The sequence below is a fragment of the Rhipicephalus sanguineus genome, chromosome 2, assembly GCF_013339695.2.
Source record: "Rhipicephalus sanguineus isolate Rsan-2018 chromosome 2, BIME_Rsan_1.4, whole genome shotgun sequence".
Lineage (NCBI taxonomy): Eukaryota > Metazoa > Arthropoda > Arachnida > Ixodida > Ixodidae > Rhipicephalus > Rhipicephalus sanguineus.
In genome coordinates, this window is record NC_051177.1 from 108,132,838 (window position 1) to 108,152,100 (window position 19,263).

Here is a 19,263-nt window from a genome sequence, read left to right on the forward strand (position 1 = left end):
GGAGAGGAGAGGCTTGCTGCCGGCATGAGACGAACCGAGCATGCGCAGTGGGGGTGTGAACGGCGGCCGACGCCGCAGGTGCGACTAAGAAATGCTCCGCATTTAAAAGAGAGGGAGGAAATAGAAAGAAAGAGAAAAAAATCACAGCATATCCACGGAGTGAATGATGATGAGTGGGCGAAGCTGCGGAGGTTCATCGGTAAACCGTGAATCTTCCGTGAATTCTGCCCAGTACATCATCACCGACGTGAGATCGGGCGCGTTTATACTAAAGGTTCGATGAGTTATGACGACTTGCAGCTCACTTTAATTTTACATGTACGCTGTGAATTTTCATTGTTTAGAAAACCATTGCTTTAGAAAACACCTTGCGTCTTTCGTTAAGCAGCTGGCGTCTTTTTCGTTTTGCTTTAGAAACATCTGGCGTTCTTTCGTTTTGTTTTTACAAAACATCTGGCGTCTTTCGTTGGTTTATTTCATCAATCAACGGCGTTTTGAACAAAATTTTTATTGTTTAATCACGCACAGGAGAAATCTCACCAGGCACTACCTTGGAGGTAAACAATGGCTGCGAATGGGAATGAGAGACAGAAGAAGTCGGCTTTTAGCTAACACTTACACTTCTACAGAGACAGAAGAATTCGGCTTTTAGTTAACGCGCACGCTGCGAATTTTTTATTGTTCAACAACGCACAGGAGAAATCTCCCACCGGCACCACCTTGGAGGTCAAAGGGTAAGACTTGTTACTCACTACTACGAGCACGACGAGGGACGAACGGGTGCCGCCTTAAGGAGCTTCGCCCCTAAAATAAAGAGAAACAAGGAAGGCCGCCCTGCTGCGCTCTTGGTACCAGTCTTGCGCCACAAGTGCAAGCAGCGCAATTTTTGTTTTTCGTACCGTATACACTGTTATGTTATTTCGGTTATTGCATTGCTGGGAGGGAGCCTTCGCGAAAAAGGGTGACCTCATTTGATTTCTGAGATTTATTGTATTCATAAGCGGCCCAGATACGAATGCAAGAAGGTCACACTGGCCCTTATGCATTCGCCGAAAAGACTCGAGTGCCAAAGCCATGTTTCCTTCTTCTCACTAGAAAGTAATTATCCCCCCCCTCTCGCAAGCTTTCTGTGCCTAACATGGTTTTGCACGGCCTCCGGGATTGGTACCGTTGCAAGCTTTCTCCATCTCATGTGATTTGCAGCTTTACGGGGATCAGCTCACCTTTGACCAAGCGACGATGTCACGTGATGACATTATCATGAGAGGTCATAGTGACGCCACAAATTTTGGTGATTTGTGACGTCATGGTGACGTCATGGGCGTAGGCAGAAGTTTTTTTTCTGCCTACGCCCCTGACCGGGCAGGCAGATGTGGTCGAGTGTCATTTTGTGCTTTGTATACCATGGCAAAAAAGTTTTTGGGAGGCGGAGGGGAGTGGGCACGGGCCTGGTGTGCCACCCACTGGCTACGATATGGGTGACGCCACATGAGAGATCATCAAACGATTCTTCTTTGCATCACATCGCGTTGACGCCAACACCGACGGGGCACTTATTTTTGCGTTTGATGAGGAATGTAAGACATTCGCTTTATTAACACGTAAGAAACCTATTTGCTACCTCTTCCTCATCATGTAATATAGTAAATATGGAGCAAAAACTCACAGGGTTCCTTATGCATCCGCCTCAGTAGACTCGAAGGCGAAAGCCATCCTCTTTTTGTTTTTCTTTTAAGTCGATGTTTTGAATCTCCCGCGCGCCCCTCCGAAAGTTTTCAACAACTAATGTGGTTTTGCAGTGCCGCCAAGATCGGGGGCATTCTTAGGTTTCTGCACCTGACCTTGTTTTGCATTGCCTCCGGGATCTGCACACCTTTGACCAAGCAATGACGTCATGTGATCAGGCCACCATGTGACGTCACGTTATGCGACGTCACATGTGTGTCACGACGACGTCACAAATATTGGTGATCTGTGAAGTCATGTGGTGACGTCATCACGTGATGATGATTTTTTGCGTCACTTGTGTTGAGGCCGCCGGCGGGGGACGACGACGCGGGACGCCGTCAACTTTTGCGTTTGACGAGACATGCAAGGCTTTCGCCTTAAGTGTTAAAAATGGTGGTCAGAAACGCTGGACATTCGTCTCTGGAACAGCCTGACAAGAACAGCTTGCGATTCTCGTTGCAGCACTTTGGCCTCTATTGTAGCAAAGTTGAGTGATGTTTAATGAAGACGCACGGATGTAGAGGCCGCCTGCAATATTTTCAGAATTACGTAACCATTGTCTCGATGAGGCGGCGTTCAATAAAACGAGTTGGACAAACTCGCTTTTGCCAGTTATAAATTAAGTGCGGAGCGTAAGCTGCGCGTAACGAGCACCCGTCGCAGAGACATTAGAGATGGCCATGCACATGGCAACAAAGTGCGCTGCAATAGGGACGAAACTCTCTGAGGTTTGACATTTTGGATATTCGCATTTGCGGTGATCTGGATCCATCTCTCCATTGACAGACTTGACAGCAGTAGATTCGGTTGGGACATCTTCACCTGGCAAGCTCAGTCATACCGGGAGGGCACACTGCTCTTCCATAGTGGAGTACAAATGGTAGTATCCCTCGAGCGGTCGTGGTAGTATAAATCGTTCAATATTTGTCCTAAACTTCTTAAAAACGGCTACGAAGGCGAATGCAATAGGTTTTTTTAATTGGGGACCCAAGAAATTTGCGAGCCGCGAGTGCGCTTGCGCAGATCCTAAACCACACTTCGGGGTTCTTGCGTTCGCGTTGACCGAGAAATCGAAACCAAGCATCGGTCCCCAAGACGTCTTGCGTCGCCAGCAAGGCGACACAGACAGAGCGCTGACCACGACACAGCGTGGCCCGCGTCTCACATAGCTTTAATTTCACCCAAGGAGGTTAAAAAAAATTTGCTGGAGTGGCGATTATTGCGCAAGAGTGAAGCCGTGCCCACCAAAAGATGGCGGCTGCGGCCGCCATCTTAGTAGGGGCACGATAAATCATCGGCATTTGGCGAAGGAAAGCGAGCGTTTTCCACGCACGCCAGACGAGTTTAATATGGCAACTTTGACGGGTCAGATACTGCTCCAAGCGTGTCTTTGTGTTACTAGCTTTCATCAGTAAGCCTCAAAGTCATGGCAAATTTTATTGGAGATCAATCGCCAATACTCCAGTCGACGGGTTACTTTTGTCGGCAACAACTATCTTTTATTTTATAATTAACGTAGTATTTACACTAACAGATCAAAGCCATTTGATCTCTTAGTAGGTACCACCAGAAAAGAGCATGTTTCCGAGCTCTTTGGTGGGCAAAATTTGGCTTCACTTGTGCTGGCAAGGCGTTGCGAAAGCTTCCGCTCCAGAGTTTTTTTTTAACCTCCTTGATTTCACCAGGTATGGCGTCCCGTGCGTTTGACCCGGTGCACCCTGCGTTCGATCAAGCTCTCAAAATTCCGCAGCTCTTCCGAACTCGAGAGCAGCCTACCCAATGCAGCTAGGAGACCCGGTGTCCTGGCACGGCCGCTACATAAGGAAAAGTATGTAGCAGCCGTTGTCTTGGGTCCCCAATTCTAAAACTTTGTAATGCAAAATATTTCTTTAGGAGCTACTGGAAATAATGCAGGCGTCGCGTTCGTATATTCAAACGGCTGACCGCGCAGGCGCGCGCACGGTTCCCCAGTAGATAGTGCGAAGCTGCTCCTAGTCCGAAAGAAGACACGTCTTGCAATGGATGAACAAAGGAAAATAAAGTGTTGACGTGCTTCTGACCACGGGCTGGCTTTGTTCCCGGCTTTCCGTGGGTACAGGTGGGAAGTAAACAACTTTGGGAATGCAAGGTCAGGGGCACTCGGCCGCAACTGTCGTCAAAACTTGCATGGCCATAATCCTGCCTCTCAAACAATGATATGACAGGTCTGCTCCGTACCCTTACTTAGGTCTGACTAAGTAAGGGTAAGTGGCAGACTAAGGGTAGACTAAGAGTAAGGGTATGGTGCAGTCAGATTATTAGGGGGCGGGATGAATGGTCTACGCCCCAACCCCTTATTTCCCACTCTGAGCACGCCTACTCTTGACAGTGCTTGAAGCAGCTCTTATACCCACTCAGTAGAAAATCATGGCGAGTTATAGCATATCGTGCAACTGTTGCTTCCCAGTAACCAAGCCCGAATTGACTGTGACCTTCGCCGAGCAAAACACGTACCCGGGCAGCTTCGTGTCGCTCAAGTGCGCCGCGCGCGGTCACCCGATGCCTCGTGTGACGTGGACGCTGGACAACGGGCCCGTGCCGTCTTCGCGGCGCGTGCTGCGAGGAGACTTTGTCACCGAGGACCACGTGGTGCACAGCTTCGTCAACTTGACGTCGGCCAACGTGACGCACGGAGGAGAGTACGCCTGCCAGGCCGAAAACGAGGCCGGACGCGTCGCTCACTCGGCCTGGCTGAACGTGCTCGGCCCGCCGACGCCCCTACCGCCACGAAACCTCACCGTGCTCTCGGGCGAGACGCTGAGCCTCGCCTGCCCCGTCAAGGGACATCCGTTTGCCTCCTACACCTGGTATAAAGGAACACACGGTGAGTGCAAGCTATAGACATGCGCAGGGTTTTTCACTGCGGTGGGGACTGCCGGCGGGCATAGAGTTTCATTCCAACACTCCCCCCCCCCCCTCTCTATTCCCAATCCTCTCCCACTGAGGTTTTGGCGATAAGAACATCAATCAATCAATCAATCAATCAATCAATCAATCAATCAATCAATCAATCAATCAATCAATCAATCAATCAATCAATCAATCAATCAATCTTTTCATATTCGTATTTCGTTTGCACTACAGAACGTAAATAAAAAATGTAAAGACGAGGTATTAACACACTGTAAAGACGAGATAATAAAGAGGGGGGGTTACCTCTCCCTCTCTCCCTGCGCACGCCTTTGGTGCGACCGTAGGATCCAGCCCACTTTCGTAGGAGCAGCAGTGGTTCACCACGAGGACTGAAAACATGTATTTAGCGGCCGATTACCCATTTGAAAGATTCAGTAGTTGTCGCCTCCTGCTATGCATTCTGATGTCACGGGTGCGATTCCTGCCAGTTGCGATCCAATGCTTATCGGAGTTAAGTGTAAAACAGGTCCGTTTTTTTTTTCAGACTCTGTGGATGACTGAAAAGGTTGTGCGGTCAAAAATCACGCCGCAACATTCGCGTGTTTTACAACACAGCGTCATATAGCTGCGTCTTAACAGATACAAACTTGCTCGCAAGTTGAAGCCATAAGCAAAAATGCATAAAATAAAAGCCTGCTATTCGCGTGTTTTTTTTTGTTTGTCACAGCAAATCGGACCCTGGTCGACGGCCAGCGGTATCGGATGAACAGTCATGGACGTTTAACCATCCACGATGTTGATCGCAAAACTGACGACGGTGTCGTCGTCTGCTCGGCCACCAGTCCCGACGGTCGCACAGCCGAAGCGCAAGTGAATCTCCACGTCGCAGGTGAGGATGCCAGGTTCAGTTTTGTATTCTTATGCGCTCTGACCATCGGAATTTTCGTATAAAAATGCTTAATTCATCATTAAGTCAATGAATGTAGTTACGTCGAATTCGAAATTTGCCTTTGTGGCTCAAACATCACCGCCCCGTTACAAAGAGGACACCAAGAATCAATCCACCCATCCATTCACCCAGTGTCGTTGCCAGCAATATTTTTTTCGGGGGGACGGAGGTGCCTAATCTTTAAGTGTGTCAGTGCATATATTCACATGCAAAACTGGAAAATTCAGCGGGGTCTGAACCCCCTCAACCTCCCCACCCCCACCCCTTGGATGCGCCACTGTGTCCATTCAGAACTGGAGGAAGGAGTCATTGCTGAAACACGTCAGTTACGGATGCACAAAACATAACCAATGTTGCCTAAAAGTTGCCTAAACACTGTCTGCATCTCTGTGCGGTGTTGCAGTTCCCCCGACAATCGCCCCGTTCTCGTTCCCGTCCTCGGTGCGCGAGGGTGAGCGAGCGAGTGCCCACTGCTTCGTGTCGTCCGGAGACCGGCCGGTGTCACTGTGGTGGCTCAAAGACGGCCACCCTCTGCAGCCAGGCCTGCTGGACGTCAAGCCGCAGCTCATGAACGAGTTCCTCTCGGTTCTCTACTTCGAGAGCATCGCCGAAGAGCACAACGGCTCCTACACCTGCGTCGCCAGCAACCCGTACGCTCGAACAAACGCCTCCGCTCAGCTGGTAGTTCAGGGTGAGTGAGGAGATCGCGATTCACATTTGCCGTAGCCCTCACCACCACAGCCACTACACATCATCAAGAGGACGATCGCTGTAATACTGCCGTCGTTATCGTATATGCCCGCTGCATGAATGAAGGTGGCCCCATGGAGGCCCGTAGCCAGGAATTTTTTTCGGGGTGGGGGGCACTTGCTGAAAACCTTTACTATTCGAGGAAACCGCCGGCTTTTCTTATTTATTTTCTTTAAAACAGCCCCCTCCATCAAAACTTCAGGGCAGGCCCAGGCCCCTAGAGCCCTCCGTCCCCCCCCCCCCCTGGCTACGGGCCTGGCCCCATGGATGATTTATCATCCCCGCCTTGCGCCAGCTGACCCATATTCCTTCGAATTACAGTTAAACCTCGGTATCACGAAGTCGGTAAAATCGACAGTTCATTTCGTTATATCTAAACTTCGTTATATGGACATTCGACCTTTTATACAAGGTATAGTCGCCAAAGACTTCTTTTTTTTTGGCACGGCAAGTGCTGGAGCAACGTTTGAATAATACGGCAGCAGAAAAAAGGCTAACTCAACACCGCGAAAAAAAAATTAATCAACATTCAGGAACCTGAGGTCCGGTGACCGTGACTTGATGCTGCGTTGGCGAAGAAGTCCTCTTCGCAGCGCACAAACGACACGCGTGAACCCGAAAGAAATGCAGGTGCAACGCACTGTGGTAATACAGAATAAACGTTGGAAAAAACCGCGTGAAACTCAACCGTATGATCACTGCCCCCAGCAGATCTTTCCATTTATCGTCTTGGTGTACCTCTGGGGAGCACCACTGAAACTTCGTTATATTGAAATCCTGGAAAAACACGCTTCGTTATACACAGGCTAAATATACGTAGGGTTATATGGACACGAAGTTGTGAAAAGTGAAACGTTTCGTTTTATTCACAATCTCGTTATATTAAAGTTTGTTATATCGAGGTTTAACTGACTAATTTCATCACAACACTCTTTTCTGTAATCACCTTAATTCACCGGAGCATCGTTTTTCACCGTGCTACAGCGTTTCTCTTGCTTCGGTCGCACTCAATAACTCTAGTGCCCTACTGGTTAAGCCCACTATGCCCACACGCCCGCCTCAGCGTAATTTCTTTTCCCCGTTTGGGTTTTTCTTAACTAGAATGACCTAGGAATTAACAAAACAAGAGTGCCCGCCCCACGCTTCCGCCTCTTAGGGGGTGTATTTTTGTATTCACTCGCCGTCGAAGCCGATGCTACCGATAAACAATTAACGAAGGCTGCTTGGTGGCCGGAGCTAAACTTGCTTTACGTGTTTATATATGGTCGAAATATATGGGACATAGGGCCTATGATTACGCTATAATCCTCGAAAGAAAGCGAATCGCCAAAAGGTGAAACCTCTCGAAATATTTTACACTGCACTTTGCCCCTTCTTTACTTCTCGAGCGGCTGCTATAGGAATCACTTCCGAATGTGGGTAGAGCCCCTTTATGAAGGAACCTGCCTTTATAGAGTCGCTGTTTTGCGAAGTAAAAACTGACGTGGATTTGATGAGTATCAACGAAACGTGTGTCATAGTTGTCTTGTGCAATCGCTTTGCTCGAACAGTGGCCCCCAAATGGGTTTACACGCCGTCTAGCACCAACGCCCTCAAGGGAAGCACCATGAGATTCGACTGCCAGGCTGATGGCTTCCCGACGCCGGTTATCCGCTGGAAGATGTCAACAGGTAACAGTTTGTATGCATCTCCGCAAACTTTAGTTTAAATGTAACCATTGATCTTTCGCGTTGAATGTCAATGTGTGGCGTCAGGCAAAGTCCCACGTCTCAAGACAAATATAATCCGCAACGTAGGAAGCGATCCTGACTAAGCTCCACTTGCACATGCGGCACTCAAGCGGCACTGATAACATATTTATGTTGATTTCACAGAAGTAATTGGCTTTCTTTTCATTATTTTCAGTAATTGTATCTTATCGGAGCGGCACAATATAATGTAATGGTTCTTCTTTAGCGAAATTCAAGGATATTCAAGGATAAATTCAAGGATAGTTCTGCAGCAAAAAACAGAAGAAGAGAAACAAAATAAAGTGGTTACTCAATGAACTCTTGTGACCAGTCATTTGCCACGTCAGCCTTTTTGTGGGCTAAAAAACGAAGTAGCCCGCGACATTCGCATTTGGCAGCACGTCCTAAGGAACAGATTAACTTCACCGGCATCTGCAGTAGAACGCAAAAAAACACACACACACACAAACAAGTGCAGATTCCGTAATCCAGAGAATATAGTTACGGGAGCGCCTTGTCCCGTGTTCTTAAAGTCTCCGTTCTTTGTAGCGCTTCGCCATCGTGAAGTCACAGAAGGTTGTTATACCACCTTTTTCACCCACAATAGGCATATGTTTCGATATTAGAAAACTGTTATATGTATATAGGTAACTGACTATTATATTAAGTCAACCGTCACATACGAAACGACTGAACGCTCTCGCACTAGTTAACTTGCTGTTCATTCTCTATAGGCGTTTTTTTTTTCTCTAGGTTATTGGTGTTTAATGGGTATTTTTGTTAGCCTCATTGGCCTGCGCTCAAACTGGGATGCGCGCGACGGTAAAGCGAAGTAGGGAGTTCGCTTACGCTGCTCGTTCAGGAAGGGTGACGCCCCATTCTCCCTTTCGCTTTTTTCCCAATTCCCCCCTCCCTTCTCCTCTTTCGCTCGCTCTCCCGTTTTTATCGAGCGAGCGAGACGGCACGTTTGCACGACAGCAGCCCCGTGCGCTTAGCTGCGTCGCTCTGCCTACGCTGCTGGGCCAGCTTGCCTCCGCACGCTGACATGGAAAGCACGGCATCCCGTATAACTTAGCACAAACAAGCTGCCGCATACAATAACGCCCCCTCGTCGTCGGGGACGCGGCGTCCTGAACTACCGTCGCATAAGTTCGTGCACTGCTGGGCGGAAAACACTGATTAGTATTCAAGCAACCCTGCCACCTAACTGTTACAAACTGTCTAGCCCTAAAATGTTAAATTCTATTCTGCATGCCTAACCCCTCACGCTCATTGTATTATAGTTCTGTAATGAAGAAGTAATGAAGATTTGTCGGACAGAATATAAGCGATCTTGAAAACGCGAATGTTTAATCTGGTGGCCTTTCATTTTACAGACACCCGCACGTTAACTTATGGCAGTCTTCAACGAAGAGCTTGCGTGCATATTTGTTAGCATATATCTACGTCATTGCGCGGTATTGCAACAAAAGTGAATGTCTTTGCGTTAAGTGTGGACAGGATTATGCAAGCACACCTCGTAGCAAGCTCTAAGCCAGTGTGGCCTTCACCGCTCAAGCAAATGTCTGAGCAAAAAAGGATCACACGCTCACACACTCTGATGTGAACCTGCGGTGCTATGCAAAAATGCAGAATTTCGCGTCCGGCAATTTCTCCTACAGGAGGTGTCTCTAGCAATTTTGTCACCATACGAAGCAACGCCAAGCTGCAAGTGCTGGAGAACGGCTCCCTCGTTCTGCAACACGTGGACGCATCGGACGCAGGCATCTACCTCTGCCAAGCCACCAACGGCGTCGGTCCCGAACTCACGCACGAGGCCAAGTTGACCGTTTCCGGTGAGCCACGCAAAATAATCAGGTGCAGCAGCTTCGTACAAAAAATACTCGAAACTAACCCGAACAGCAAAGAGCATGATGCGACCATTTAGTTAGTTAGTTAGTTAGTTAGTTAGTTAGTTAGTTAGTTAGTTAGTTAGTTAGTTAGTTAGTTAGTTAGTTAGTTAGTTAGTTAGTTAGTTAGTTAGTTAGTTAGTTAGTTAGTTAGTTAGTTAGTTAGTTAGTTAGTTAGTTCAGCGAGAATAAAAAAAGGTGGATAATAGAGAAATTTTATAAATTTCTGGATAGCGATTCACTAAAACACGTTTGCGTCACCTGCGTAATTAAATGGAAGGAGCAGTTTACTTGCCACCGCATCTGCTGGATCACATCATACCGGTTGAACCAGCAGGTATTTCGATTATCTTGAATATAACTGAAACATTTCCGCATGCTTGTTGAAGTGGAAAGCTTTTGCGATTCTTTTATTTTGTTGCTATATTTTTAAGTTATAGGCATGTTTCATTGTTCTTGTCTGACTTAGCAAAAGGACACCAAAAGAAGACTTTTTTTCAAGGCATCTCATGCGATACAGTCGTTCAAACAGTGTATGACGAGCCAGTAAAGCAAAGTAACTGTAAGAATATTTATTCCCTCAAATGTATCAATAGTTAGAGTGCTGTTGGCACAAGAGAAAATCGAGTAAAAGTGTAAAAAAAATTAATTTCTGGAGACCTACAAAAAGGGCAATTTCACGAGCAGAGTATTTCATGCAACTTAGTCAACAAGGTGCAAGAAAAATATTCCGATCGTAGAACATTCAGCACATCATCTGCAAAAATTATTGTATTCTATACAGAAGTCGAAAGGTTTCCTCTTGATGTCTTGAAGCATAGTAGAAACACGCACCTTTGATAAAATTGTGTTCGTTCAATTCAACATCGGCTCAGTTCTTGTTTCACTTAGTTGAGCAGTAATCACGAACATCTTAATTTACGCGTTTAACGTTTCCTCTATCTTTAATAGCAGACATGGCAAACCAGTAAATCCTAATATATCACACTAATTGTTAAATTTTCTGGCGAGCTTAGACTTTCGCTTCGTTTGACTTTCCGACGTGTTTTGACCAAATGCTAAGCGTTTTCCTTAACAGTATTGCAGGATAAAAAACGTCGGCCTAAAAAGTGAGCCTGATGAATTAACATCTTTATGTTTTTTATTTCACTCCATTTTTTAACCCCAGTCCCCGCCACCTTTATCACCAGTTCCATGTCTGTGACGTCACGTAAGGGAGACAAAGTTCACCTGCAGTGTGACTCCATCGGAGACCCTCCACTCACGATCACGTGGTACCGTGACAACGTGCTTCTGGACATGGACAGACACCCGAGGTAATTAGCGCGGCCACTTTTGCCTTTCCCGACGGCCGCGTTGTGGTCAACGGTCCGACGTCGTCGCTGCTCATTCGCCAGCGACTGCGTTGGTCACGTTCCTGCGTCGTTAATAAAGACCCTCGACATAGCTCAGTGAGTGTGACCTGCAGTGTCGTTTCAGACTATGTATTGCGAAAATACAACAGAAAGCGGGTGAACTATACGTTCAGGGTAGAGTTCACTGTGTTCTGTATGTGCGATAGTGTACGATGTACTTGTTCTCGTTGCTGCATGCTCTGGAGGTGTTCATGCTGGTGCTGGGGTTACCATCAGACAGAGCACATCCGCATTTTGCCATTGCAACTGAGACAGTCTGTTTGTCCGAATAAAAGAGCTGAATCCGAATTTGAATATAACAGAAAAAATTCGCGCGTTAAATTGTGTACACTTTCTTATCCGTGACCAAAGAAGTCGCACTCTTCCAATAAGTCTTCATAACCGGCCTAATGACCACGGGCGGCATCAATTTTTTTGCAGTTACCGAGTGTGTAGAACTAAAAAAAAACAGCGTTTGATTTTCAGACTTTTAAAAACATTTTTCGTAAGGTCATGACGAACGCACTGGTTTTGAGCGGATCAACTTGCCGATGCATTCGCAGAATAATGCAGCCGGAATCGGCCAGTATGATTGCCTCAAGACGAATTCGCTTTTAAGGCTCGAAAGGAACAGTTTCTGACGTTTAATGTCTATGTATCAGCACCGAGTATCTCGCCAATCTTCCCTTTACAAATCCTAGGTACACGGTGAATGATCATGAACGGGAGGATGGCATGGCGTCTCAGCTACTGCTCCGCGATGTCAGGACAAACGACACCGGAACTTACGCCTGCAAAGTTGCCAACAGCCATGGCAAGGACGAAATGTTCATCAAGCTCACTGTACAAGGTAAATCGACAGCGTTCTGTTCCTTATTCGTATGTTAAATGATATACAATCAAACATGTACTTCTTTAATATCGGTGTTCTAGTTATGAATACATGTAATACTAACAGCTGCTATGTGCTAACAGTTACTTTAAAGCAATACGGTAAATTCGGTTTAGTTGTTCGATAGCCATGAAAGGACCATTTAAGAAAACGTATGTAGCACGCGCACAACATGTGCTTCAAACAGAATTAAATTTCTAAAAAGATCGCATCCTTCTTGTAATAGTGGCTAATTACGCGGCCCTTAAATATACATAGGCGGACGGCTAATCTGCATGTACTTACATTCGATAGCTGCGACAAGTTTAAGGGTATGGATCATTGTAATTAGGGCAAAGGAATCAAAGTCAGTGAAAAGAAACTAATTCATTTAACCAACGTGGAGATAACCGTAATGTAATTAGTACATGATGCTCATTTATAAATGTGATGTTTTACGTATATGTTCCTACTAACTTGACTTATGCAAAACGTAAAGCAATAAAAAAAGATAACACCAGAAGGCCCTGGGAGAATGTTTTTCTTCACGGTGTGATTACGTTTTGCAGCATTTATTTAGGCCTGATTATATTCACTTAAATGACTAGGCAATGCCGCGTGTGATTATAATAGCGGTGCGTTGCCAATGGAGAAAACAAAGAAAAGACAGAGATTACGAAAAAAATATTTATGCTAGGAATGAAACTTGAACTGCTCCGTATTCTGTCTTTTTCTGACGCGCACGTACCATATTTCTTTGCAAAAGGAAATTGTGGCAATTGAGTTAACAAAAATTAATTGATTGACATCAGGTAATTCTTTAGTCGCAATTATTTTCATTCCGTTTTACTTATGCTGCGCAGAATAACAGTTCCCATGAAAAAAAAAGGAAGCCATTATTTGAAATTTCGACGATGTCTTGCTCACTTTGCAGAGGCGCCCTCTCCACCGACTAACGTTCACGTGAGCCATTTAGCAAGCCGCTCTGTTTCGATACGTTGGAGCGTACCTTTCGACGGAAATTCGCCCATCACGCAGTACGACCTGAAGATACACTCTTCAAGAGGTACGCACAATTTTCGGTTTTAAATGGTGTGCGCTTATTATATCTTCATTGGTGCATTATGAAAACTAATAAATATGTATGCTGTGGTCTTGGTCCTTGCTTTATGCAACAGCATTGGCGCTCTTAATATTATTGGGAAAATTTCTGGAAAGCAATTCTGCTAGAGTGCTATTTTTTTTCGGAGTCTGTAAAAAAATAATCTCAGATTTTATGTGCGGTAACCATGATTTAGTGTCTCACTTCGGCATGGACAATAGGTTTTTGATACCTGTTCAATACACTTATTGGCCAACACGGAATATTGTTACGAAGATAGAAAGACGGTAGTTTCTGTAATAGCCTGAGCGATGCTGATCAGACCGTTCGTTCTCTTTTCATAAAAAATATCCATGTGTGAACTACTTCCCACACATCTTCCCTGCTAATATATCTATGTATCTGATTCTCTTCCGTACATGGTTCAGCTGACATGCGGAGAACGCAAGGGGAAAAAAAAATCAAATCTCAATTTTGCAACTTGCCTCCAGGGTATCGCAAGTAGTACGATGTTAAAAGCGGTCCCTCACGTAGCGCTTATGATGGGTGTTGTCTCAAATATCTAAGAAAGCGCGCAACGTAGCAAACTAATATGACGGCTTCCACTCAGCAACAATCAAAACGTACATCCTTGTTTGCTTTTCGGCATGAAGATGGCACTTCTCGTGTGATTCCAATTCCTGGAACCCAGCTGGAAATGACACTGGACAGCCTGAGCCCAAACTCTGCGTACAGGGTTGAAGTAGTCGCTGTCAACGGTATTGGTACAGGCACTCCCAGCGAGCCTCTGTTTTTTACCACAGACACGGAAGGTGAGTGCGCCGAGGGTGTTCTGCCATTAAAACGAAAATATCTAGCACTAAACATTCCTTTATTCGTTGTAGTGGACCATGGCCGCATCAAGGTTTTTTTTTTCGTTTGTTGCTTTTCTAGCCATTTCTTGAAGAAAATACCAAATATCTATTCACTAGTAAATCAATCTTGTATCGTATTTGAATGTGTTCCTGTTTTTATTTTATTTTCGTAAATAGCTGCAATATTTATCTTTAGTTTCCTCCTTTTTAACAGGTGCCATTGAAGTAGAAAGTGCAAAAGATGCATTGGCCAAGTGAAGGAGGTGCACATAAAAGTCAGATGTGCAATTAATCACTGAATAACACAACAGTGTGCTAATACCTGGGGCACTCCTAAGCTACTCTACGTCCCGACCAAGGGCGCAGGCAGAATTTTTTTTCGGGGGGGGGGGGGGGGTATTTCCTTTATTTGAAGTTGGGGCCGGGCAGGCAGATGTGATCAAGTGCCATACTGTGATCTGCATGCCATGGGAAAAAACATTCCGGGGGGGGGGGGGGGGGGGGCACGGGCCAGGTGTGCCACCTCCTGGCTACATCACTGGTCCCGACCCCATTAACGTGGTAGGTAATAATGTTGCCTTTGTAACGCCATGTATAGAGTAGGAAAGGTTGGAGATTGATTCTTCCAGCGCTTCGTATCAAGTGCTCCGAGTGCCCTAATTTTATAATAAGGAGAGGTCTGGATTTAAGCTATATTTAGTAATTTTGTTGTTGCTTCATTTCGTTTTTTTTTCTTGGCTCAAGTAAAAACTAAAAGTGCTGTTTAGCGAAACAACATCCCCAACCGTCGTGTCTTCTTTGCTTTGTTTTCTTCAGCGCCATCCGCGAAGCCCGTTGACTTGAAGGTCATTCCACTCAACGCAACCAGCCTTCGTGTTACTTGGAAGGTCAGTACATAATTTCTTTGAAAGTGTCACCCTTGCAAAGGTGGGATATAAGCAATACAGATATATGACACTGTGCAGGATAGGACGTAAATTTATAGTGCGTGGGATGACATGTTCAGCAACATTCAGCAGAAGTTTATTAGTGAGCGAGACAGAGGCAGCCTGATCGCGAGCAAGTGAGTGCTGCTAGTGGTGCGGCGTGTTTCAGGTTGGTATTGCAAGGCGAGGCCCAGAGAATGCCGTACATATGTCATTTATTAGTACTACAACGAAAAATGACTCTGTTATGCATTGCGGCAGTCACTATAAGTTTTTGGGTTCGCGCTGTAGTGGTCGACAGAGCAGCGTGAACATACACGTTACGTCTGCACACCTATAACACACGCAAGAATGCGTTACTCTTCCTAAATACGAGTAAATGATCGATCTACCGTTCTTTTGGTAAATGTTATAGCTATAAGTAAATAAAAGCATTTCTGGCTTTCGCAGCAAAATGCACCGGCGTCAGTGGACAATGTGATCTATTTTGGCCCTCATTTCTAGAACCTGTTCGACAACCAAGATGTAACGAATGAACTTGTGTATCGCTAAAACAGGGGTCTCAAGCTCACTTCAGCTACCGGGCCGCAGTCACGAAACTTAGTCTCCCGATGGGCCGCGGTGATACAGAAAGTTGGAGCGGGAGGGGGGGTTGCTGTTTGAGCAAAATGTCAGCTACCATCGTCATTTGAAAGAAGACCTTTTTCATATCTGTTATATGGTTCAACTTTGAAGGAGATTCAGCGTCAGGTTTCGAGAAACTTGTCGATATTCATCCCCAAAATGCCTGAAATCTGGACGGCGATTCTGACATCTAGAGTTTTAGTTCAATGGTTGTGTTCGAACACATGGAGACCAGATGGGTTGCCTTACGAAAAGGATACTTGAGGCCACTCACGTCTGTGTAGCCCATGACCATGCTTATTAAGAGAAAAAAAATGGGACGAAGACAGTCATGTGCGGGCCGGGCCGCGTCTTTGACATCCCTGCGTTAAAACATTCTATATGACTAAACGCGGGCGTTCAAGCTAAATGAAAGAGAAACTTGTTAGTGCCAAGGAGACCAACATTATCTTACTATATAGCGCCCCTTTTAGCACCGGAGTTCTTTCTTGTGGCCTCTAAAAATACGCCATCCGAAACCAATTTCGCTGTCCAACCGCAGATGCAGCCAGGAGACAGCAAGATTGCTGGCTACTACGTTGGATACAAGGCCGAAACTGATGGGCGCGCTGAATCGTTTGTCTACAAGACAGTCGAGTCTCGACCAGGAAAGAGCCAAGAATGCGACATCAAAGATCTGCGACCCGGTACCAAGTACACGGTAGTCGTTCAGGCGTATAACGGAAAGGGACCCGGACCGACGTCGGAAGAAACTGTTGGAGAAACTCCCACATCGGGTAATTGTCTGATGCCTGTCTTTCCACAGCTGCAATTTTTTTCTTTTTTTGCTTTCTCGAGTTTGAATAAATGATCCACCTTGTTTTCTTACATACTGGCGTGTCGTTCACCCTCTGTGTTTCTATATTAAATATAACATAATGTAGAGAATGGAAGAGACGTCAACCAGGTTAACAGCTCCGTTGGCTGCACATTTATGTCAATCTCACAATACGCCCTTTATCATCGTGCATGGAACAACCTTCCCAATTATCTTCGTCTTCTTCCCTTTTTTCCAGTTCACAGTACAGCCTAGTGTACATTATAAGTGAGGCCGAACACTGTACTGCATGGACATAGGATACCTTCAGTTGATCAATTTCCCGAGAGTTCCCAGATCATGTCTATTTTCAGTGGACCAGGCTTGCGATGTGAGCTTGTTGGTTAATCATCTGAACAGCCTTGATGTAGCGCATAACAACACGCAGATACGAGAAGCGCTGTGTGGTGTCCGTATGTGCCACCTCGTGTCCGTGTGCCGTTTCACGCCAGAGCAAAGCTGTTCATAAAATTTCATTGTCTAGTTTTTATGGTGAGAGCTAGCTTACTTATTGTCAAACCTTAGTTTATTGCGCTCGTTTAAACACCCACACCATTTGATATGCTTAAGTCACCTTTATAATGGAATTCACATAATTATACAACGATTTGCTGTAATTTCTTTCTAGACATTGCTTCACTTTTTCGTGTGACTGTCAACTACACGTCATCAACGGAAATACGTATAATATGGCACGACGTCATTGGACCACGGCACGGTGAGATTTTTTTATTTAATTCGTTGACACTTCTGTACTTGCGCCCTTTGCGTTTATGAAAGCGATTGGCGAGTTCTTTGCATAAGCATAAATGCCATCGTCGTTCGCATCCCTAAATGCGCAGGCTACAAGCTTTTCATTCGACCAAATATGAGTGATTGGGAGGCGTACAAGGTGCCAGGCACCACGAATGGCTACACCTTTAGTAACCTGCGCTGTGGGACACGTTACGAAATCTACGTCGAAGCACTCGGTGAGAGCAGACCTCGAATGACGTCCATTATCTCAGCCAGCACTAAAGGATCCGGTAAGTATTCAGCTATTCATCGTTTATAATTAATGCTGAAGTGCCACCGAACTGTATGGTGCAAATGTTTACGCTGCCCCTTTTTAAAGCTTATTCAGTACATTTCTAAGTAGCTAGCATAGACAAACGGCGGGTTCAACATCAGGAAGCCATCGACCAACGTGTATCGTGCATTGATTTCGGAGACCAAAAGAAAATCATGCAACAAGCTAAAAAAGGGACACGACCGTAAGATGTGAGCCTAATAGGAAATAATTTTGCACAGTTCTAGGAGCTATGTAGCGACGTAATGAAAATAAAATACGTTAGCGTTCCGCTGTACTTAGGACAAGAAATTCCAATGAAAAACGCCAATTTGGCAGACTGCCTCGCAACACTACATTAAATGGCTTCATCCATCTGTTACGGTAAAAGAGGATAAGGACACCACAAAAAAAAGAAAAAAAAGGGGTTCTTCTAAAAAAGCGCGCTGCCTTCACCTAAAGAACAAAACCTTCATCTCTGTCATATACATAAAGTACACAAATTGCAGCAAATATAATTTATCTAGCAAAGAACAGTTGTAGCTGAGCATCAGTTACCCGTCATATCTGATGCACTGCTCATAGAGTCGTTCACAACAGGGCGCTTGGTTAAAGAACGTTAACTGCCCCAGTAACGTGGACTATAGTATTCGACGTGACGCTTTTGACGCGCGCTGCACAGTACCAGTGGCACCCGCACACCAACAGCCGCTGCTGGTGGATAGCGAGAACGTGCCTCTAGACCTGGAAGCGTTCGGAGACGGGGGCTGTCCCATCGGCCACTACGTGGTCAAGTACCGGGCACTGGATGACGTTGAGTGGACCGTCGTGTCTAAGGAGGGCAGCAAAGGTCACGTGGTGGCGCTGAATAACCTGGAACGAGGACGTCGCTACAAGCTCCTACTCGGCGCGGCTAATTCGGCGGGCTACACCGAGCGCCTCTACGACATGCACGTGGCACCAGCCGCCAGCAAAGGTATGTTAACTGTAGCGTGCCAGCTACATTTGTGGAAAACGACTAGAACGAAAAAATTTTGAAATTTCGCTATATTGAGCCGTTGGGGCTGTTTTGTAGCCCGCGACGAGAGTATTATGACGAGACACTGGCGTTTTCCGTGTTCGAAACATTGAGTGCGTCAGAAATAATAATAATAATAATAATATAATAATAATAATAATAATAATAATAATAATAATAATAATAATAATAATAATAATAATAATAATAATAATAATACTATTATTATTATTATTATTATTATTATTATTATTATTATTATTATTAATACAATATGATAATGATGACGATGCAAACTGCTAGACTTTTCTTCGTATTTTCCTTTATTAAAATGTGTCTGGACATTCTACAGACTGTCTAAACCCATTTTTAGACAGACTATAGACCGTCTAAATACCTTTTTGTAAGGGTTGGCCACTGTGTCTTAAGCAATTTTTCAAAAAAGTTTGTTATGTTATGTCTCTGGCCATTTCAGAAAACAATGTGCTTCATTTTAACCTATTAGGAACTAAGTAGTCCGTAGCAGACTCCGTCGAAATCTACGATGTCACGGTGACTGGTGCGGGAAGTGCAAGGTGGCGTCGCCACCCACATTTACTTTTTGCGTGTTTTCTCGCTTGCCAAGCGTCTTC

At 45.4% G+C, this 19,263-nt stretch overlaps 1 protein-coding gene across 2 annotated transcripts in view; it reads left to right on the forward strand.

Moving 5' to 3' along the window:
• LOC119383510 (Down syndrome cell adhesion molecule-like protein Dscam2) overlaps positions 1-19,263 on the forward strand; it is a 245,549-nt gene that overhangs the window by 215,764 nt on the left and 10,522 nt on the right. For both annotated transcript variants that reach the window (XM_037651681.2, XM_049412551.1), the window contains 14 exons: positions 4,175-4,591; positions 5,348-5,509; positions 5,973-6,260; positions 7,870-7,989; positions 9,711-9,884; positions 11,107-11,254; positions 12,034-12,182; positions 13,138-13,269; positions 13,959-14,117; positions 14,976-15,046; positions 16,251-16,485; positions 17,194-17,283; positions 17,408-17,590; positions 18,296-18,589. In XM_037651681.2, the coding sequence (XP_037507609.1) occupies positions 4,175-4,591; positions 5,348-5,509; positions 5,973-6,260; positions 7,870-7,989; positions 9,711-9,884; positions 11,107-11,254; positions 12,034-12,182; positions 13,138-13,269; positions 13,959-14,117; positions 14,976-15,046; positions 16,251-16,485; positions 17,194-17,283; positions 17,408-17,590; positions 18,296-18,589 (2,622 nt within the window). The remainder of the gene's footprint in view (positions 1-4,174; positions 4,592-5,347; positions 5,510-5,972; positions 6,261-7,869; positions 7,990-9,710; positions 9,885-11,106; positions 11,255-12,033; positions 12,183-13,137; positions 13,270-13,958; positions 14,118-14,975; positions 15,047-16,250; positions 16,486-17,193; positions 17,284-17,407; positions 17,591-18,295; positions 18,590-19,263) is intronic.